Below are 23,790 nucleotides of genomic sequence, written 5' to 3'. Positions count from 1 at the left end.
GCTCTCATGCTGCGGCCCTTCCTACAGTCCTCTTGCTGTGCTGACTCTCAGCCATAAAATTGTTTTCATTGCCACTTCATAGCTGTAATTTTGCTACTGTTATGAACTGTAAATATCTGATATGCGGGATATCTGATATGCCACCACTGTGAAAGGGTCATTTGACCGCCACAGGAGTCATGACCCGCAGGTGGAGAAGTGCTGATCTAGACGGTTGTAGTGTTGGCAGCAGAAGCTCGTGGGTTCTGATATTAGAGACAGACTCAGAACTAAAGGTGTAAAGATGCTCTCAACATTTTTAGTTTTATTTTGTGAAAGATATTTCAAGAGTAAATATTTCTTAGCTATACCACGGAGAAATCATTTCTTCGAGAAACTCTTTTCTCTTTCCAAGATTTTGTGTTGGTTTTAAACACTTTATCCAGCTGTAGCCAGTGCCATAATGACTATTCCAGCAGCATAGCAGACTATGGATTTTCTGTGTCTCCATAGCATGATTGCATAACAACGTCTTTCACAATTAAAAACATGAATTTTAATAAATACATGTTCTGTTTCCTAGATGTCTCCTGAAGAAACAGTTTGTAAATACTGTGGTGTCAGCTATCTAATTCTTCACGAATTTAAGGCTATGGAAGAAAAGCTGAAAGCAGTACAAGAAGAAATGAGATTTTACCAAGGCGGTGTGGAGCGGGAAAAGAGACTTCAAGAGAAGCTGCAGTCTCTTAGGCAGGAGTTTGAACAGTATAAAACTGACAACGAGTCCAAGAAGGAAAGGTCGGAGTATGTTTCCTATGTCTAATTTAGTTTCAAGGCAAACAGTAGATTTGGGTAGCACGGTGGAACATGCCTGTGAGTCCAGTAGTCGGGTCTGGCCAGAAGCCCTGAGAATTCCAGGCTGGCTGTATGTTTCTATATCCTTTGCTGTGCGGTTGCTTACCTTTCATATAAGTAAATTTCTGCTGTATTTGTGGCTTAGTATCTTTTGATGTTTAATAATAAATAAAATAGTGTGTTCTGTGACTTTGTCATATGTATGCGCTGGGATTGTTGTACATTAATCCACACACCTTGATCTTTTCTGGGGCACTGTTTTTTTTTTTAAATTTATTTTATAGATATGCCATTATTTGTCATTTCACTTTTCAGTATCGATACTTTTTCTATTTATTATTACAGGTACTATTTATACTTACGAGCCTTTGAACATGTTTTCCCATAGAATAAGTTCTCAGAAACAAAACTAACAAAAGTAAATTCCAGTTTACAATTTTTATGATTATTAAACCAAAATGTGCTTTGAGAAGACAGCATTATATTTGATCAAGTATTTAGAAATTGTCTATCTTTTACCCTTTTTAAATATCAACATCCTTTCTTTCTTTCTTTCTTTCTTTTTTTTAGTCTCCTGTGTGAAAACAAAGTTTCCTCCTGGACATTTAGTTTGTATCTCTTTTTTGATAATGAAAGAGAGAGCCTTTTATAAACTGTGGAGATTGGATATTTCTTCTGATGATTACCTGCACACATAAAGTGTCCAGTTTTCTGTTGAGTCGTGTGTTTACAGGAGTTTTGTTGTTTTGAGGCTGGGTCTCATGTAGCAAAGGTGATCTTGAACTTCTCATTCTCCTGCCTCTACTTCCTAGTGCCTGCGTGTATCACCACAACAGGTTTATGTGTTGCTGGGGAATCAAACCCAGAGCTTTCTGTATGCTAGGCAAGTACTCTACCAACTAGCTCTATCTCCAGTCTATGAAGTTTCTAATAAATTCTGTTCTTGCACTTTATATGTGCTAATGTTTTCTCATGGTTGCTTATCTTTTTGCCTTGTCTTATAATTTTTGTTCTATGTTTTTCATTTTTAACATTTTCATACTGTGCCAAATTCTGCCAAGGTCTGTGTCATGATATACAGCCTCAGTACAAAGGAGTTCATTGGAAGAACATTCAGTGATAACCTGTTGAAATAAAGGAAAATTCAAATTCTCTGCTTTTGTAAAGGATGGGAAACAGATCCTGTTTAAGTCTTTTCCAGTAAATATGCCTGCAGCCCACTCTAATTCCTCTGAGCACACATTAAAGTCCCATTTGTTTCTTTTGAGTTTGTGACCATCCTAATCTCCACCTCTGTAGCCTGAGAAAGGGAAGAGCCTTGGTCATCAGTTCTATGAAGACTTTTATAACAAAGGAAAAGAGATCACTAAGAGAAATTAGATTTTTGTTATCAGAAGGGGAAATGTAAATCTGATAAGTAAAACATCCAGTACTGGAAAGAAAAATAGCAACAATCCCAATTTAAAGAAAGAAAGAAAGAAAAACTGTATGGTATTATTTAAAGTTTTGCTTTAGAGTTAGCTGTTTGGTCTATTTGCAGTGAATTTTTATATACCATGTGAGGTAGATTTTTAATGTCATGTTTTTCTTGTTTTCCAAATGTCTGCTTAGTTACCCTGACATCTTTGATTAAATATGTCCTCCTTTGTCCCTAACTTGAAGTGCAGCTGACACATTTCTCATTATATTTGGACCCCCTGTTTGGTGTTAGTGACCCACTGCCTCACAGTCACTCAGTACCCCACACAATTGCTCCATCCTTAGGATAGCCTCACTGTGATACTTTGGTGGACAAGTCCCCCCTCCTTTTTAATGTAGTGTGTCTTCTAGAATTCTAGAGTCAGTTATCAGATTTTATGTTAAGATTTAGATTGGGGCTGCATTTACTTTCTTAGAGTAATTAAATATCTTCAGATTTGATATTTTTATAAAAACCTTCCTATTTCCCCTCTAATTATTTAATTGTTCTTAAACTTCTCAACAAAATGTTATAGTTTTTATACATTTGTTTAATTCCTGTCAATAAAAATTTATGTTTACACATTTGTATGTAATTATTGTTGCTATGGGGGAATAAGATATTTTTCTTTGTGATGTCTTCTAATATTTTTGAATGCAAGTAATTTTTATACATTGATTACATATCTAGCTCCTTTGCTTACTTTTATTAGCTGTATGTTTTCCAGTTGGTTTTCTTGAAGATAAATAATATGCACAAAATCCCATCACGTCATATCCAATGAGATCTTTCCTTTGATTTCTTCGCTGTTCCTCCCTGTCCCTCCCTGGCTTCGTTAGGCTGAACTGGCACAGGTGAGTGCCTTCCTTCTCGCCCTGTGTGGACTCATCTGCTGGGTTCCTGCGCTATGGGTTTTGAAAGATTCTGTTTATCAAATGAGACAGTCCTCTGTTCCTGCTCTTTAAGGTTTAAATCAAGAACGGTTGCTACACTTTAATGAGTGCTATTTGTTCCTCTTCCTTTTGTATGTTTGTATGTTGGGGGAATCATGATCTCCCCATCTATGCTGGTTAGTGGTTTGTTGTTGTTGTTGTTGTTTTGTGAACCTGAAGACAAAATAGGGAACTAAAACTGAGAAGATGTCCCCATCAGAATAGCTTGTTAGGCAAGTCTCTTAGGCAGTTTCTTGACTGATGATTGACGGGGAGAATCCAGCCCACAGTTGGGGTGCCGCTCCAGAGCAGATATCCGAGGCTGTATAAGAAAGCGGGCTGAGCAAGCAGTAAGCATGGGCAGGCCTTCATGGCCTCTGCTCAGAGCTTGCTTCCAGGTTCCTGCCTGAGTTCTGCCCCGACTTCCCTCCATAATGGACTAAACTATATAAACTGTAAGCTGAGATAAACCCTTTTCCTCCTCAAGTTGCTTTTTGTCATGGTCTTCATCACAGGACTAGAAAGGAAACTAGAACTGTGTGCTTTATATCGTCTCCTATAGACCATGTTGGCTTCATTATGTAAACCAAGCATGACTGATCTTCCTCTGCCTCCCATGCCTGGGCTTAATTTGTTAATGCAGTTAATAAAAACATGTTTCCTAAGAAAAAGCTATACTTATATTTTTAGCAAAAAGCATTTTGATCTGGCATATTTCACGGTTTCCTAAATTTTGTATGTTTACCCTTTGTAATATATATATATATATATATGCTTATGTGGTGCTGGGGACCAAATATATGTATACACAATTTGTATATACACAAATATATACAAAATATGTTTTATTATATATTTTAAATACATATAAATTGTCATAGCTATAAGTACTTTGTACTGGTTTTCTGAGCATAATCACTTATATTCATTTCTGTGAGCATAGTAAGTGTAAAAGCATCACTTTCCATGAGAGTTAAATTGAAAGTTAAAAAATATATAGGGCTGGAGAGATGGCTCAGCAGTTAAGAGCATTGACTGCTCCTCCAAAGGTCCTGAGTTCAATTCCCAGCACCCACATGGTGGCTCACAACCATCTGTAATGGGATCTGATGCCCTTTTGGTATGTCTAAAAACAGCTACAATATAGTCATATAAATATAATAAATAAATAAATAATCCTGAGCATGGTGGCATATGCCTTTAATCCTAGTGTGAATGGGGGATGCAGTGAAACTACTAAACTAGGGACTAGACTGTTAAGGCTATCTCTCAGCTGCAAGAACAGCAAAAACCTGGAGGAGATGTGTGGCAGTGGTGTGTGTGTATGTGTGTGTGTGTATGTGTGTGTGTGGTGATGGTGTTGGTTGTATGGGAGCCAGAACAGCCTGGGGACTAGCAGGAGGACTTTGATTTGTTGCAGCCTTGTTCACTTTAGTCAGGAGCTATATCCCCAATTGCCGGAGGTAGTAGGGAGCAGACAACAGAAATAGTGGGTTTTCCTGACAAACAGAAGCCAGCTTTACAGGATTTCCGAGGGATGCTGAGTGTAAGTAGCAGTCCTTCTGTTTACTGGGTCAGAGTCCAGAGCCGTGCCAGACTGTCCTTTAGGACATCATCGGCAACAGTGTTAGAGGGTTACTTTGGTTCTAACTCTCACGGCACTAGGGAGGCAGAAGCAGGCAGATATCTGTGCATTTGAGGCCAGCCTGGTCCTTTATAGTGAATTCTAGTATAACCAGGGGTATGTAAAGAGACACTCCCCCCAAAAAAATCATTTAAAGTAATTGCTTATGCTCGTAGGGATATCTAAAAGTTTATGAATAATTTTGTTTTTCTGATAGAATGCTGACTTAATTTTCTAGTATTTTAAATAGCCTTCCTTATGTATTTATAGATGAAGCTGTTCTATAGCTTTCTTGTAGTATAGAGACTAGCGTATGTCACACTCTTACAAGGTTCATGCTCTGTGTAGTTCAGGCAGCCCTTAAATTGGCAGTTGCCTGCCTTGGTCAACCCAGGAGTTAACAGGCCTGCACCACCGTGCAGTCTGCACCGACCTATTAACTAACTCAAGAATTGTCTGCACCCATTTCACAAACATGTTAATGGAAAAATGTGTCTTCTTTGGGTAGAAGGTTTATGATAGCCCATTGTGTTTCCTCTACAACTGCTTTTTATTGATTTTTAGCCCCTTCTTATGTCAATTTTAGAAATTTTTATTTTTCTAAATAATTAAACATGGTGATATTTCAAAATCCTTCATGTTTTTCAAGATTCTTCATATTATAGTTTCTTTTAAATTTTCTTTTTTAAAAACCAAAATTGAATTTAGGGCTTTGTGAATTTAGGCAAGTGCGTGCTTTACCACTGAGCCCAGTTTTGGTTATGTGCTCAATTTTAAACATTTGTTTATTTTCTTATTGTTGAGTTTCAATAGTTGGATATATATTTTAGGGAATGTTGAAGCCCTATATCAGATATGTTTTGCTAATATTTTCTTCTGTTATGTGGCTTCTATTTACTCCTATCTTGCTTTTGTAAATTTTAATTTAATTTTAATTTAATAAAGTCCAAGCTATAAAATGTAATATGTAAGCTGATTATACTAATTTACCAGCAGGCTAGAATGCTGTATATCTGGTAAATTCTGCCCTTTAAAATCGTCATGGAGGAACCAGCTGATCACAACTGCTGTTAATTTCAGAGAATTGAAGAGCCACATTATCTGGTTATTGATCAGAATACTTCTGTTTAGGATTTCATTATAGGCTTATAAGTCTTAACTTCCAATTTAGGGATAATTATATATTCACACACATTTGTAAGAAAGAACAGAGAGCCTGTATCCTCTATCCAAATTTCCATGAATTCTCTTGTAAAGCTAGAGCTTCCCCTTTGAGTGGAACCATATGACCCGGCTGTTTTGTTATTGTTTCACAGATCTCTAAAGTGTCCCCCCTCCTCTGGGTCACATTTGGTAAAGTTTTGCTGATACCATTCTTTGCCTTGCCTTCAGTACTGGTGTGGGTGTGTGGGTGGAGGTGCAGGTCCATCTTGCCACCCCCAGCAACCTGACAGTTCTTTTCAGAGACCTTTCTTCAGGTAAATCCAACCTGTGGCTTCACAGCAGAAATGAATTTCAGGGTGAGCCGGTATGTGGCAGAACTGGAGCTTATGAGAGCACATTTTAAATGTAGTCTTGAGCAGTGGAACTACTGGAAAGAGGAGTTCAGGGAAGAATGGCGCACCAGGAAAGCGTCAGGGAGAGCCCCGCGCCTAACTGCTGAGTTCCGAAGCTGTTACCTTGAAAGGGTTGCTAAGGATGCAAGTGAGTCCGCAGGGTGGCTCCTGATATGAGAATGAAAAATAAATAAATAAAAAGGAAGGACAGGACTGCTCCTAGGTATGTAGGAGGAGGAAGTTTACTGTAGATAAAAGGAGGCATAGCCAGAGGCAGGGACATCTTGAGAGTCCAGAGCTGCACTGACCCTGAGCTCTGTGAGGAGGGGCAGGGGTGGGGGCAGAGGAACCTGGTTCAGCAGCCAAGAGGGCACAGGTAAGAAGGGGGCAATTTGGATTATATAGGGAAGAGCCTCTGGTGGAAGGGCAGCCCAGCCCCTGGGCTGGGCAGTTGGGGTGGGGGAGGCTCAGAGGGCTGGCAAGCCTCCATACCTGGTACCAGCTAAGCGTTGCTAGAAAACGTGGCAGCCAGATATGCTTTGATATCTTTGTTAAGTAGGCACCTGAGCCATTTGTCCCAGGGTTTGAGATTTAACCTGTAGAAAGGATTACAATTGATAAGCTGGAACTCTTCATCATAAGTGCAGGAAGTTAGAGTACCTTTAAATAAAACTTAACAGTTCCGGAGATTCCCAGGAAACATCTGGGAGAGGAGTGAAACTACTCAAGAACATATACATCAGGCCTGAAGCTCCGCTTATTGCTAGTTACCATCTTAATTTTAAAATAGAACTGTCTTTATGGTGGTCGCTTATGGAGCACACGTTAGTTATGTTGATACTTGATTTTTAGCTGGCATGAAGCTTCAGCCCAGCCTCAGCCTGGCCTCCCTTGCCATCTAGTATTTTTAGGCTCAGTCCTATGAAACCGTAGGGGGGAGAGGTAGAGTTTCAGTTGTGTTTGGCCAGAGTAAGATAGGTATTGCTAAACATGTCTTCCGTGGTCAGCCGCCCTTTCTCAGCTTTCTTCTCTGTGGCCATGGGAACCTGGGCAGGAAACCTGTACAGCACTGTGTGTACATCAGGAGGAGCAAGGGAAAGCCAGAAGCTTCATCGCTTCAGTGGTCCTCAGGCTCCATCTGCTTCCTTCATACCTTTCAGGCTTGCTGTTGTTGAAGTTTTTAGATACAAGAGAAAACAGGGATACTCCTCAATAAAACCCTGAGGGTTTTTTTTTTTTTTTTTTTTTTTTTTTTTAGTCAAATTAAGTTGTGCTTTGAGAAACTTGAAATGTTAAAATAATAATAATAATAATAATAATAATCACTACTACGACGACGACGACGACGACGACGATGTATGGGTACTCAGACTGACCCAAAGTGAAGTCAGATACTAGTGTTGCTGTCAGTGTGGGTCAGAGGAGCTTCTCTTCTCTAGAGGGCAACTGTTAATGCAGAAACTCACAACCAGTCAAAATGCTGAGAGTAAGTGCCTGCGAGTGCTCAGCCCTTAGGCAGACATCTCTACCAGCCACTCTAGGCTTAGGGAGCATCAAGGAAGAGGGGTCAGAAGTATCAAACGAGCCAGAGGATGGTGTGGAATAGTTGTTGCTATCATAAAGACAGCAGATATGCCTATTGTATAAGTACTGTGTGTGTGTGTGTGTGTGTGTGTGTACATACACCTCCTCCCCATGGGAGAAAGAAGGAGCTCATTGGGAAGAAGAAACCAGCAAGAGGAGTTGTCTTACTTTCTTTTCTGTTGCTGTATAGATTACTCTGATAAAAGGAACTTAGGTTAGCTCAGTGTTGAAGGTGCAGTCTTAGTCACATTACATCTATAATCAGAAATAGCGAGGGATAGACGGAAGCCAGTGCTCAGCTTGTAGTCTCCATTTTATACAATCCAAGTCCCTTGCTAAAGGAATAGTCCTACCCACAGTCATGTCTTCCCATGTCAAAAGCAAAATCAAGATAATTCTCCAGAAGCATGCCCAGTGGCCCATCTCCCAGAAAATTTTAGATTTGAGCAAGGGGTAAATATGGTTATAGTATATTTTATCCATACCTGTAATTACTAAATACCATTGTATCTGAAAAAAAATCCATTTTTAAATCAAAACTCTTAAAAACATAGGGATACTTTTTAAGTTTAAGGGCAGAAGGAATGAGAAGAGGCATGCATATATGCTGTTAGGTCCCGTGGAACTGTGGTCACAGCAGCCACCATGTGTAAGATGAACCTAGGCCTTTGCTGCCAGCCCTCTCAGCCCCTCCACCCAGGCTTGTGCTCTCTGGGTTTCTGAAGTACCTTTTGGATATAGCTAAGGGACAGACATGTACAAATGACTGGACAACTCATTTGGAATAATCAAGGGTATAGAACACAGATACAGAACTGTAGTTCTTACAGGGTGGGGTTCTAAGAGAACCGTTTCAAATCTCTGGTCATCCTTCTGTGATGCAAGGTGACACTGCAGGGAAATGCACACTAGCACCGGCTGGTGTATGGCCATGCTTATACAGTTGGAACCATCTAGAAAAGAATTCATTCCTTTTGTGTTGTTCAAAACTTATTCCAGTAGGCACATGACCATAAGAACATAATTTAAACCTAGAAATTTGTATCACATTTTTATTGTAGGCATATAAATATGAACCTATTGTATTTATATTAGTACTCTGCATCTTATGAATTTTGAGGAAACTAAATGTTTTATTCATATTCTGTAGTTCTCAGGTCAGCTAACCCTTTATTATGTCTTAGTCCCCCGTTCCATATCATCCACAGGTTGTGCTTCTGAGTCCAGACCGCAGAGAATATACTGTCCTCCTTGGTTCCTTCTCTTGGGGGCACATCCGAACAATAAGAAGAAAGTGGCAGGTCTTTTTATGATCAGTATAAATAAAGTTTACATGGGTTTCCCCATCACCAGATCTAGCAAGATTATGCAGACTCATATTTATTTACTAATATTAATAGACCTCTTTCCCTGATAAGTCCAGCTCTCTTTGGATGCTTTACCCACATTGAGGGTGGGTCTTTCCACTTCAATTAACCTAACTCAAATATTTTTCTCCAGGGCAATTCTCAGTCCTGTCAAGTGAAAATCTGTAGAGAAATTTTAATCCAGCATCATGGCTGCTCTGGCAAGGGATCACTTGCAAAGATAGCTGCAATGCAGACATGCCCCGTGTTACAGTATGACCGGGCTGTAATACAGACACATTGTAATGTAATACAGACACATTAGTACATAACTTTAATTCCTCACAATGAAATTTGTAGAAGGAAGCAGCCATGTTTAAAATGTGTAATTGAGGGGCAGACAAAGTGACTTATCAGGGAAAGGTTTGACAGAATGTGTCAGAGATAGGATACACCCAACTAATAGGAGACAGGAAAGAGAGGCTACTTAAGAACAGAGCAGGGTGGGGGGAGAGGGAGAAGGAGAAGAAGAGGAAGAGAGGGAGAGAGAAGGAGAGACAGGTTCTGTGTGTGTGTGTGTGTGTGTGTGTATGTGTGTGTGTGTGACAGATTTACCAGGACAGTTTTACAGAGACAGATTGTAGAGAGAACAAGCTAGACACAGGGAAGAGAGAAATGAGCCAAGAAGGAGAAGGAGCCAGAAGATTAGAACAGATTGCCAAAGTTAGTATGAGGCCAAGCAGAGCAATTCAGTCAGAAGCCAAGAGAAGCCAATTGAATCAGTCGGTTGGAAGAATAGATTGTAGGAGGCTAGAAGCTTCCAGGCCTAGGCCTAGGGACAGTTAGAACAGAGAAGGCAATGCTCTGGGCTCAGCCTAAGCCCTGTATTTGTATAGCTTGGGAACAGCTCTCATCTCATTACTTTATCTGAGGAGATAAAAGCAACATTTACAATAATCAATATAAACCATCAAAGCTGGGTCACATAAAGACAGCTTATTGTTTATGTATCCAGCCTGTTAGTCTATGATTTCACCTTACACCAGTCAGAATGACTAAGGTTAAAAACTCAGGAGACAACAGGTGTTGGCGAGGATGTGGAGAAAGAGGAACACTCCTCTACTGCTGGTGAGACTTCAAGAAGGTACAACCACTCTGGAAATCAATCTGGAGGTTCCTCAGAAAACTGAACGCGACACCATCGGAGGACCCTGCTATACCACTCATGGGCATATACCCAGAGGATTCCCTGGCATGTAATAAGGACACGTGCTCCACTATGTTCATAGCAGCCTTATTTATAATAGCCAGAAGCTGGAAAGAACCCAGATGTCCCTCAATGGAGGAATGGATACAGAAAATGTGATATATTTACACAATGGAACTCAGCAATAAAAAACAATGAATTCATGAAATTTGTAGGCAAATGGTTGGAACTGGAAAATATCATCCTAAGTGAGGTAACCCAATCACAAAAGAATATACATGGAATGCATTCACTGATAAGTGGATATTAACTAGCCCAGAAGCTCTGAATACCCAAGACACAAGTAGCATATCAAATGACTCCCATGAAGAAGTAAGGAGAAGGCCCTGATCCTGGAAAGGCCTGATCCAGCATTGTAGGGGAGTACCAGCACAGAGAAAAAGGAGGGAGGTAATTGGAGTATGGGTGTAGAGAAGGCGTATGGGACATATGGGGATGGGGGAACTGGGAAAGAGGAAAGCGTTTTGGAATGTAAACAAAAAATTTAGAAAAAAAAAGACAGCTTATAATCTGCTATCTTATCTAGTAGTGATATTTCCTGGTTTTCATCTTCTTAATGTATTGAATCTGCATATCTGCTTCCTAGCATGATCTGTTTGGACAGCTGCAAGCCTGGGTGACTTGTTGCCCCTGTCCAAACCAGTTTTTACTTGGCAATCTAGATGACTGGGTACAAATGGTGTTTGCATTTCTGGTTGCAATGTAAGTTCCAAGAAAGCAATTTTATTCTTTATCTTTAGCATAGTGCCTTATGTCTAGTAATATTCAAAGGATATTCAATTGATTCACTTATGAACAGGTATGAAAGCATGTGATGGCTTGCTGTGGGATTCTCTATTGTATGGGTTTTTTGTTTTGTTTTGGTTTGGTTTTATTTATTTATTTTTTTGTAGGCAGCAGAATGGAACCTTCTTTGTGCATCCTGTAAAGCCTGCATTCTTCCCATCTTGCTTTGAAATTAACGTGACTTTCTGTAAAGATCTGACATGATATGTAAGTTAAAAGCCTTGGATTTACACGAAGATTTCACCATCCTTTTCCTTATCACATGTCAAGATGAGGGGCATCAACCTTCTTGCAATGGTGAGGTTGCTGTAATGATGACAATGGCCTGCTAATAAGAGAGCCTTAGCCTCTAACAACATCATCTCTCTCTGCAACCAGCCCTGAACAACTTTCCCCTTGAGGCATAATATAAGTAATATAATGTAGTTACTTTATATGTAATCAAACTATTTTCAGATATACATACTACCTACATGACTTTTTAAAATCTAGTATGTGTATATATACCACATTTTTGTATCCATTCCTCCGTTGAGGGACACCTGGGTTCTTTCCAGCTTTTGGCTATTATAAATAGGGCTGCTATGAACATAGCGGAGCATGTATCCTCATTACATGCTGAGGAATCCACTGGGTATATGCCCAGAAGTGGTATAGCAGGGTCCTCTGAAAGTGACGTGCTCAGTTTTCTGAGGAACCGCCAGACTGATTTCCAGAGTGGTTGTAACAATTTGCAACCCCACCAGCAGTGGAGGAGTGTTCCTCTTTCTTCACATCCTCGCCAACACCTGCTGTCTCCTGAGTTTTTGACCTTAGCCATTCTGACTGGTGTAAGGTGAAATCTCAGGGTTGTTTTGATTTGCATTTTCCTAATGACTAATGATGTTGAGCATTTTTTAAGATGCTTCTCAGCCATCCAAAGTTCTTCAGGTGAAAATTCTTTGTTTAGCTCTGTACCCCATTTTTAAATAGGGTTATTTTGTTTTCTGGGGTCTAAGTTCTTGAGTTCTTTGTATATATTGGATACTATTCAGCCATTAGAAGCAATGAATTCATGAAATTCTTAGGCAAATGGATGGAGCTGGAGAACATTATACTAAGTGAGGTAACCCAGTCTCAAAAGATCAGCCATGGTATGTACTCACTGATAAGTGGATATTAGCCTAGAAACTTGGAGTACCCAAGACATAATCCACATATCAAATGATGTCCAAGAAGAACTGAGGAGTAGCCCCTGGTTCTGGAAAGGCTCAGTGCAGCAGTATAGGGCAATACCAGAACAGGGAAGTGGGAAGGGGTGGATGGGGGAACAGGGAGAGGGAAGAGGGCTTATGGGACTTTTGGGGAGTGGGAAGCCAGAAAAGGGGAAATCATTTGAAATGTAAATAAAAATATACCGAATAAAAAAAATCTAGTATGTGATATTTTGTGAGAATGAATTGGTAATTCCTGGATCAATGGTTAAGTAGATTAAGAGGTGAGTTGATGGAAGGAGAAATGGGTAAATACATACAAGCAGTGCACTGTAAACTGTTGGAAAGAGGTCATACATTAGAGGGTTTTGTGTCTTCCTTTCTGAGACCTCACTTTATCAGCTGGAGCAGTGGCCTTCATAGGGTAGTTGCCTGATACATGTTTGCTTATTCACTCTCCTTTGAATTTTTGGAGCCATGATCTTACTGTTTAGCTCAGACTGTCCTTGAACTTACAGTGATCCTTCTGCCTCCACCTCCTCAGGACTGGAATTAAAAGCATGAGCCACTGTCCTCAAGAATTGATGGTTGGGGCTTGAGAGGTGGCTCAGCGGTTAAGAGCACCGACTGACTGCTCTTTCAGAGGTCCTGAGTTCAATTCCCAGCAACCACATGGTGGCTCGCAACCATCCATAATGAGATCTGATGCCCTCTTCTACTGTGTCTGAAGAGAGCAATGGTGTACTCATATAGATAAAATAAATAAATCTTTAAAAAGAAGTGATGATTGTTGGTGATAATGTTAACTGAGGTATGAAAACGTTATTTTCTATAAACTCTAGGTTTATTTTGTATTTGAAAATGCAATCTTCTCAGAGCATAGGCTTTAGATCTCATAGTTTAGATATTCATATACATTTGAATTAATGTGTGTTATATTTTAAAAGAGAAAACTATTCACTTATATTTTATGTGTATACATGAATGCCTTCATGTATGTATATGCCTGGTGCTTTCAGAGGTGAGAGGAAGACATCAAATCCCCTGGAAGTGGGGTTACTGTGGAGTGAGCTGTCTGTTAGGGGTGCTGGGAACTGAACCCAAGTCTTCTTTGAGAATAGCAAGTGCTCTTAAGAGCTGACCTGTTTCTCCAGCCCTCTAATAAATCCTTGAAAACTCAGAAAACCTTTTAAAATCTTTTTAAAAGAATCAAGGATATTTATTAGCAAATGTCCTTCCTAGTGCTATTTAGACAGAACTTTCTTAAATGAAAGCATACCAAGCAGTAGATTCTCTGCAGAGATAACTTACTGTAAGTGAAATGACCTCAGGTTTATAGTTCAATTTGGAATGTTTTAAGAGAAAATGGAGGTTCTATTAATAATGATTTGACCTATAGTCTTAACTTGAAATTGTATTGATACGGCTAGTTTTAAGAAAATAACTAATTTCTATATATAAAAAGTATAATTCTGACATAAATTTTACTTAATATGAAGAGGCCATTCTTGTTTAGAGTGTTTATAGAGTGTTTTTGTTGTTTGTTTTTTCTCCCTAACCAAAATAAACTACCCATTTCATTCTTTCCTTGAGTTTATTTATACACTTCTAAAGCTGTCTTCTACATGATGTTATGTCTGGCTTTTGCAACACATAGTGATGTCCTTTTTGATCTTCTATAGCACTTAACAATTGAAAACAGCTGAGTAGTTGAGTGTGTACTGTCTTGTCTTTCTGCTTGTGTCTTAGTTGGAGTTTCTATTGTGATAAAACCCATGACCAAAAGCAATTCTGGGAGGAAGAATTTTATGTGGCTTATGTATCCTGGGTCACAGTCCATGGAAAGAATCCAAGATAGGGACTCAAGGCAGGAGCCTGGAGTCAGGAGCTAAAGCAGAAGCTGTGGTGGAAAACTAAACTGCATACTGCCTTGCTCCCTATGGTCTGCTCAGCCTGTGCTCTTATATTACTCAGGACCATCTGCTCAGGGAGGGCTCCACCAGCAGTGGGCAGGGCCCTCACATCAATCATCAATCAGTAATCTAGAAAATTCTCTATGGAATTGCCTACTTATGGAGGTATTTTTTTTTCAATTAAGTTTTCTTCTTTCCAGATATGTCTGAGGTTGTGTCAAGTTGATAAAAACTGATCAGTACAGTTGGCATTTGCTAAATCTTTTTTTTTTAATTTGTCAGAATTTTAAAGAATGAAACTGAGGCTTTATCTTTTCTGGTGTTATCTACAGGGCCTAGCCCAGTGGTGTACACACGGTATTTACCAGTTGTCCTAGGCTTTGTATCAAATTATAGCTATATGATTAAAACACAAAATAAATCATGAAGCCAAGATTTTCATACTGCATTTCACTTTTACTTTATACCACTATGCATAACTTAGAAATGTTTATACATCTCCTGGACAGTACTCAAGCTTATGCATTAAAATCCTATACTTTAAGTGATTTCTATGTCAAGAAAGAAGAAATGGAAGCAATATGTCTCTTGCTGTCACCCATGTTTTCTATTAACACTAAATGCATGTGTGCCTACAGATGGCTCTCTGCTGTGAATTGCATCATCTGCACTGGTTTTAACATGCCTTCTGCCTCTTCAGATTCAGTTCTCAGCATGCAGCCTTACTTATGGTGGATCCTGTCACATTTGGATTCAGTAAATGTCTAAGGTGTTTGTGAAAGGTGTTTCTTGCTTTGCTTCTTTGTGGATCCAGGTGAATGCCAATGACATTGGGAATTGTCACTTGACTATAATTCAAGATTGAATCATAATAATTTCCTGGAATTTATATTCCATTTTTCTATGAATGGGCATGCGCTTTGTCACCTGTAGGTGACTGCTCCTCAGTTTTGTCATTGTCTGTCTTCTGAAGAGTAGGCACACATTTTACCTGCTGCCAGCCAGGAGTCACCTCGTAGACTGATTGTTTAACTTCGGAAAGGATCAAAGAATGCAAACATAGAAAATTATTTATTGATTACATCACTAGTGTAAGTAAGATATGACAAGAAGACAAAAAGAAGGGAAATGCATATTTAAATACAGGATTAGCCCTTATTTCATCAAGAGCAAAAAAATCAAACACAATTTCACTTTGTCATGAATATATACTTTTGTTTTATCTATGCTCGTGTAGGTAACCTTAAAACTTAAGGATGTTATGTTTTTTAAGACTTGTATTATACACGAGATAAAACTTAATAAAAGTCACATTTATTTTCATAGAGAAATTTTCTTTTAGGTGGGTTTTCTTTTTCTGTCTACATCAAATTTTGATCATGTTTTACAGTTCCCCAGTTGCTACCCCCACACCACATACTATCCTACTTCTTTACCCACCCAACGTGTATGTTCTGTTTATCTGTCTTTTAAAACAAACAAAAAATCAAGAAACACACATACAAATGCTCCCTAAAACACAGAAATGGAAATCAAAATAAGCAAGGAAAAGACCATTAGGGAAAAAAAAAACCTAAACAAAGCAAAATGAGACAAAAAGTCTAAAACATTACCATTGAGTATGTTTTGTCTTGGCCAACTACTCCTTGCATAGGGCTTGCTAATATACCCAGAGAGACTCCACTGGAGAAAAGGTATTTTCCCTTTGCCAGCAAATGATCAATTGCAGATAGCTTCTGGGTTGGGGCTGGGAGCCTGTGCCCTCTTTCTCCTCTCAGTGCTGGACTGTGTCAGACGGGAACCTGTGCAGGCCTTGTGAATGCTGCCCTAGTCTCCCTGAAGTCATATGTGCATCGGTCCTGTTGTGTCTGTGAAACAGTTTCCTTGGAGTCATCCATCACCTCTGGCTCTTACAGTCTTTCCATCTCCTCTTCCCAGAGATCCCTGAGTGGGGTGGGATTTGATGAAGATTTCTCATTTAAGACTGAGTGCCTCAAAGCCACTTTCTATACATTATCCAGTTGTGGGTCTGTGTGTTAATTCCTCTTTACTACAAGAAGGAGCTCCTGTGATGAGGGTTGAGCAGGGCACTGACCTCTAGGTATAGCAGTATGTCATTAGTCATTCTATTGCTATGTTCCTTTAGCAAAATGATTGTATGATGTTTTCTTCTAGGCCCATGACCTGTATAGTGTCATGTTCTTGGCCACTTTAGCAGTGCCAGGTATGGGTTCCATCTCACCGAGTGGGTTAAGTCCTATTAGAAAGTTACTGGCCATAACACTTGTGTACTATTGTGTACAGTTATATTTTCAGGCAAGTCACTGTTGTAGGTTGCAAGATTTAGATGGGAGATATTGGTATTTACATTTTGCTTCTGGCAGTGTGCAGAGTAGCTGCTAGTACCATGAATGCAAGTCAGTAGGGGAGAAGCTTTTAGACACCAGCTCTATCTTTCTGTGTTTAATAACATATGTTAAGGCTTGTCTTCTGTAATAGGACCAGAAATAGGCAGCACAAGATTTGTCTTTTGCAATATTTGTCTTTTAGGTTCTGGTTGCCTTACTCACTGTACTGGCTGGTTTTGTGTGTCAACTTGACACAAGCTGGAGTTATTGCAGAGAAAGGAGCTTCAGGTCAGGAAATGCCTCCATTAGATCAGCTGTAATGCATTTTCTCAGCTAATGATCAAGGGGGAGAGCCCATTGTGGGAGGTGCTATCCCTGGTCTGGTGGTCTTGGGTTCTATAAGAAAGCAAACTGAGCAAGCCAGGGGAAGCAAACCAGTAAGTAACATCCCTCCATGGCCTCTGCATCAGCTCCTGCTTTTTGACCTGCCTTCCTTCAGGGATGAACAGCAATGTGACTATGTAATCTGAATAAACCCTTTTCTCCTCAACTTGCTTCTTGGTCATTATGTTTGTGCAGGAATTGAAACCCTAAGACAAATTGGGACCAGCATAGTGGTGTATTCCTGTGAGAACCTGATCATGTTTTGGGGAGGACTGTGGAAGGACTTTGGAACTTTGAACTAGAACTTCGGGATGTTAAGAGCTCTGTGGAGTGTTCTGTAGGAACTTGGAAGATAATGTTGAGAACAGTGCAGAAGATGGCTTATGAAATTTCAGAGGGAAGATTAAAGACTCTTATCAAGACCATTTCTGCTTTGATTGTGGAGATTCCTGGTTTTGGCTAGCTGGGGCTGAAGAATCAGCTGTGATTAACAAGATATCAGAACTACTAAAGCGAAACCTTTGCATTACTGGGACTATTAATGTTAGTTAGCTGGAGCTAAGAAATTAGTAGTGATTAAGAAGAACCTAGCATCACCTTGTCAGTTTGACACCTGAACACATCTGAGGTGAAATATTCTGAGAAGCGTTTCTGAGAGCACAAAGAAGCTCTGTTCCAGAGATAGTCAAGGTTGTACCTTGTGCTAGGACTTGGTAATGGGTAAGAGTCACCCAGGTGGTATTGGTTTTGAAGGCATGAAGGGGTCATGAAGAACAGCTGAGGCTCTGTATTGTGAGAGGCCTCAGAAGACCATTGGTGAAGGTGCAGCCTAAGTTGCAATTGATGGCTTAGAACTAAAGGGGTCATGCAAAGGAGTTGAGGCTTGACATCATGAAGAGAGTTTATGAGAGGCTATTGGTGAAGCCTAGTTGCAGATGTAAGACAGCAGTGTTTTGGAGATAGCAGTACCATAAGATGACCACCAAGAACAGCAGCAGCGGTGGAGTACAGGCAGCTGGAGCCTAGAAGACAGGTGTGTGCTACAAAGGGCAGGGCTGGAGAAGTGACCCAAGCGCTTGGAGGAGCCCGGAAGATGGTGAGTGGATCCCAGACAGTGGGTGGTTAGAGTTTGATTTTGCTTCTGATTGTGACTGTGCCCTGATATTTTTCCCTTCTGAAGGAAGAAAGTATTTTAGTGAAGCCCACAATTAAGAGACTTTTAATTGTAAAAAAATACTTTGAATTTTAAAAGAGATTGGATATTTTAAAGGGATTGAATTTTAATATTTAAGAATTTACAAAGGCTGTGGGATTTTTAAAGTTATTTAGATCTTGGGGATGAATAAGAACGGGTTGAGGCTTAATAGTGATGTGTTCGGGTGTCAAGCTGACAAGGGGTCAATTGTACTGGCTGGTTTGTGTGTCAGCTTGACTTAGGCTGGAGTTATCTCAGAGAAAGGAGCTTCAGTCGAGGAAGTGCCTCCATGAGATCCAGCTGTGGGGCATGTTCTCAATTAGTGATCAAGGGGGAAGGGCCCACTGGGGGTGGTGCCATGCCTGGGCTGGTAGTCTTGGGTGTTATAAGAAAGCAAGCTGAGGAAGCCAGGGGAAGCAAGACAATAACATCCCTTAATGGCCTCTGTATCAGCTCCTGCTTCCTGCCTGTGTGAGTTCCAGTCCTGCCTGCCTTTGGTGATGAACAGCAATGAGACTATGTAAGCTGAATAAACCCTTTTCTCCTCAACTTGCTTCTTGGTCATGATGTTTGTACAGTAATAGAAACCCTGACTAACACACTAAGACACTCACTGTGACTTTTTTCTAGTTAACTTCATTTACCTGCAAATTTCATTATATTTTAATAGCTGAGCAATATTCGATTGTGTAAAATGTACCACGTTTTGAACCATGTGTAAATGAACCATTTAGTGGTTCATGGAAATCAAAGCTGTTATTAATTTCCGGCTATTGTGAATAGAGCCACAGTGAGCGTGGATGAGCAGGTATTTCTGTGGGTGTATACCCAAGAGTGGTACAGTTTGATCTTGAGACAGATGAATTCCCAGCTCCTGAGAAACAGCCCCCCTAATTTCCATGGTGGCTGTACATGTTTGCAGTCTCACCAGCAGTCTTTGATTGTTCTCTTACCTCACAGCCTCACCAGTGTGAGCTGCTATTTGTTTTACTGATCATGTCCATACTTATTGGTGTAAGATGAAATTTCAAAAGTAGCTGTTATTTTTATTTCTTTGATGGCAAAGATCTTGAACACAGGCTTAATGTTTCTTTGCCACCCATGTTTCATCTTTTGAAATCTCTCTACTTAATGTGTAATCTACTTGCAACAAGCTTGTTTTCTTGATGTTCAATGTTTTTTGTTTTGTTGGCTTTAGCTCTTGATATAGTTGAGATACTAAACCTCTATTGGATGTATAATTGGTAAAAATTCTTTTTTCAGTAGACTGACACTTTGTCTGAATGATGGTGTCTTTACCATACCAAGGCATTTCAGTTTCATGAGGTCTCATCTATTAATGGTTTATGTTATTGCCTGTGCTAATGGTGGTCTGTTCAGAAAGCCTTTTCCCGTGCCAGTGAATTCAAAGCTGTTCACTGATTTCTCTTTTATCATGACTGGTTTTATGGTGAGTTCTTTGATGCATTTGGAGTTGTTCAGAATATCAAGTATGGATGAATATATTTGGATTCTTTTTTTTTTAAGGATTTATTTATTTCATATATGTGGGTACACTGTGGTTGTCTTCAGACACACCAAAAGATGGAATCAGATGCCCATTACAGATGCTTGTGAGCCACCATGTGGTTGCTGGGAACTGAACTGAGGATCTCTGGAAGAGCAGTTAATGCTCTTAACCACTGAGTCATCTCTCCAGCCATATTTGGGTTCTTTTAATTCAGTCATTCAGTTTGACCAGCACCATTTTTGAAAAAAAATTAATTTTTTCAGTGTGTACATATGGCTTTCTTGCCAAAAATCAGGTATCCATATGTCTGGGTCTTCAGTTTGATTTCATTTTACATGTTTGTTTTTATGGGAATACTATGCTGTTATTACTGTGGCTCTGTAATGCAGCTTGAGATCCAGCAATTCCTTTATTTGTTTATCCAGGATTGTTTAGCTGTCCAGTTTTGTGTTTGTTTGTGGTCTCTCTCTCTCTCTCTCTCTCTCTCTGTATGTGTGTGTGTTTCCATATGAAACTGAAACTTGTCCTTTTAATTTCTGTGAAGAATTATGTTAGAGTTTTGAATGAGGATTGTGTTGATTCGTAGATTATTTTTGGTAGGATGACTGTATTGACCGTATTAGTTCTACTGACCCATGTGCATAGATGATCTTTCCATCTTCTGATACCTTCAGTTTCTGTATTAAATGTAATGTCTTGAAGTTTTTATTACAAGTCTTTTACTTCTTTGGTTAGACTTATCCCAAGGTATTGTTTTATTTTATTTTATTTTATTTTATTTTATTTTATTTTATTTTTTGAGGCTATTGTAAAAGATGTTCTTTCTCTAATGTCTTTCTTTGTCTGTTGTTTGTAGGAGAGCTGTTGATTTTTGTGTGTTAAAGTACCCTACTACTTTCTTTGCTGAAAATATTTTTTTCAGCTGTAGCAGATTCCTAGTCCTGATTTCTGGGTCATTTATGTACAAAATACTATCATCTGTTTGCTTCTTGGGTCCATTTGCTTGGAATATCTTATTCTGTCCTTTCATATTGAGATGATTCCTATCCCTGATAGTGAGTTATGTTTCTTGGATGCAATAGAAAGGTCGATCCTACTTTCTAATCCACGCCATAAGTCTGTGTCTTCTTATTGGGTAATTGAGACCATTTATAGTAAGAGTTATAAATTAGCAGTATTTATTGATGCTTGTTATTTTGTTGTTATGCTGTAGGTTTTTTCCTTCTCCTTTTGATTTGATGGTGTGGGATTATTTTTTCATTATCTTGGGTGTGGGTAACTGCTTCAGATTGAAGCTTTCTTTTAATGCCTTCTGTAAAACTGGTTTAGCAGATAGAAATTGTTTAAATTTGGTTTATTGTAGAATGTTTTTCTTTTTCTTGATTGTGATTGATAGTTTTGCTGGGTATAATAGTCTGGCCTGGTTTCTATATTTATAGAATCTGTCCAGCTGTTTTTGGCTTTCAAAGTCTCCATTAAAAAGTCAGGTGTTATTTTAATGCTGTGGTTCTCAACCTTCCTGATGCTGTGACCTCTTAATACAGTTCCTAATGTTATGGTGACCTCCAAGTATAAAATTATTTTTATTCCTATTTCATAACTGTATTATTGCTGTTAGGAATATCTGTGTTTTTGGATGGTCTTTTGGGGGTTGTGATCCAGATGTTGAGAACTGCTGTTCTAGTGAGTTTATTTTTATGTTACTTGGTGGTTTTACCCTTGTAGCTGTTAATATTCTATCTTTGTTCTGTACATTTAGTGTTATGTATTATTTGGAATATCTTTTCTGTTCTACTTTTTTTTTATGCTTCTTATAGTTTGATAGGCACATCTTTCTTTTAGATTGGGGAGATTTTCTTCTATGATTTTGTTAAAAATATTTTCTGTGCCTTTGACCTAGTTTCTTCTCTTTCCTCTATTCCAATTATTTGTCAATTTGATCTTTTCACAGTTTCATGGATTTTCTGGATTTTTGTGCCAGGATTTTTTTCTTTTTGTTTTTCATTTTCTGATAGAGATAGCCATTTCTACCTTGTCTTTAAAACATAAGGAATATTTTTGATACATATGTTAGTATAATAGCTTTTTCTTTTATTCAATATTGAGAAATACATTCATAAACACTGCCAACATTTTTAGGTGTTTGTGTAACCATCAGAATTGTGCTTTGAATTCTTATTCCTCCACTGAAAAATATTTGGATGATTAACTAATACATTCTAAATAATATTTTGATAAAAGTCCTTTGTATTTGGTAGTGAGCAAACAGCAACCCCTATAAAATAAGCTTTAGTTCCACAATTGATCTAGTTCAGAGTTACTTTTACCAGTTAAAACATGAAAGCATTTAAACTATGATACACGTATTGTGCTGAAATCCTGGCACTAGTGTAATCTTTCTGTGCTTGTCCCTGCTATTTGAACAAAATTCTAAAGAAATACAAGTTGACTCGTTTGAAAATGATGAGTCATTTTTCTAATTTGTTTTAGATGATGTATCAACCTTTGAACAACTCAAGGAAGTTGTTTTATCCATAATCTGTTATTAGTGTTTGCTTAAACTTGTAATACAGACACTGGGTGTTACGGTGCATGCCTTTGATTCCAGCCCTTGCACAGTAGAGGCCGGCAGATCTCTGTGATCCTGAGGCCAGCCAGGGCTGTGTGGTGAGATCATGTCTCAAAAAGGAACCCATCATTCCATAGGGGCATTATGGGATGCATCATGGAATGTGAGGAGTGTCTCTTCTCCGTTTAGTGTTCTACTTAATTTGTGGTTTCAGTTTTTATAGTTCTTTGCCATGTTTAATGAAACTATATGAATGAATGTAATTGTGGAAGAGGTGTTGAAAGAGGACCATGTATAGGGGAAACCTGAAGACATAGGAGGACAAGGCCAAATGGCAGCTGGTGAGCACTTCTTTTTAAAGTGTGTAATTGGAAGACCCTTGGTGTAAGGCCAAGTTTATCAACTAAATTCACATCAACTGTACACTCAGCCTTCCTAAAGTATTATTCGCTACAGACTAATGTTAAATGTATACTATTCCCTTACTGAGTCACATATGTGTCTGTCATTTAGATTTTCCTTTACCTTTTCTTAGTTTGCTTTTGCAAAGTTAATAATTTTATTAAGTGAAGTTAGTGGCTTTCTTCTATGTGATGTTTTGAAGAAGCACAGATGGAGAAATAGAAATGCATATAGTCTGATTAGAACTGGCCAGCAAGGGTAGAGGGCTGCTGGCTGGAAGAGAGAGCTAACTGGACACGCTGTGTCTGCTGCAGCTGTTTGGTTTTTCCTTTGCTGACGTTTGTTTTCTGTTTCCCTGGCCTCTTGCATTTAGACCATCTTTATTTTTTCAAGTTATCTGTTAAGACAGCATTTTCACGAACTCTTTACCAACATCATTCTTCGTGCAGCAGTCTCAGGTCTTTGTAGTATTACATGTAAACCATGAGCTCATGTTAGTATATGAAGAGAGAGAGAGAGAGAGAGAGAGAGAGAGAGAGAGAGAGAGAGAGAGAGAGTGAGTTAGTTGAGTATCTACTTTCTTGCAAACATGGAATCATAGAGTTCTTCTTTGTTAATAATCTTGATTTCCTTGGCTGGATATTTTATTTCTCATTTGTTTATAGCTAGGAAAAAAAGATTAGAGTTTTGTTCATTTCAGGCCAAAGAGATTGTCCAATGATTAAGATCATTTACTGCTCTTAGATGGGATCTGAATTAGATTCCAAGCATTAACACTGTCTTAGTTATTGTTCTGTTGCTGTGAAGAGACACCACGACAGAGGCAACTTTCACATAAGAAAGCATTTAATTGGGGCCTTGCTTATAATTTCAGAGGGTTAGTTAGTT

The 23,790-nt window shown here is 39.0% G+C and overlaps 1 protein-coding gene across 1 annotated transcript in view; it reads left to right on the top strand.

The window, feature by feature from the left end:
- Lekr1 (leucine, glutamate and lysine rich 1) overlaps positions 1–23,790 on the top strand; it is a 185,636-nt gene that overhangs the window by 20,795 nt on the left and 141,051 nt on the right. Inside the window, exon 3 of the mRNA XM_052180402.1 lies at positions 563–777. Within this exon, the coding sequence (XP_052036362.1) occupies positions 563–777 (215 nt within the window). The remainder of the gene's footprint in view (positions 1–562; positions 778–23,790) is intronic.

Source organism: Apodemus sylvaticus, chromosome 4 (assembly GCF_947179515.1).
Source record: "Apodemus sylvaticus chromosome 4, mApoSyl1.1, whole genome shotgun sequence".
In the NCBI taxonomy this organism is placed as follows: Eukaryota; Metazoa; Chordata; class Mammalia; order Rodentia; family Muridae; genus Apodemus; species Apodemus sylvaticus.
The sequence above is the reverse complement of the archived record's forward strand: the minus strand, read 5'-3'. Positions and strand labels throughout refer to the sequence as shown.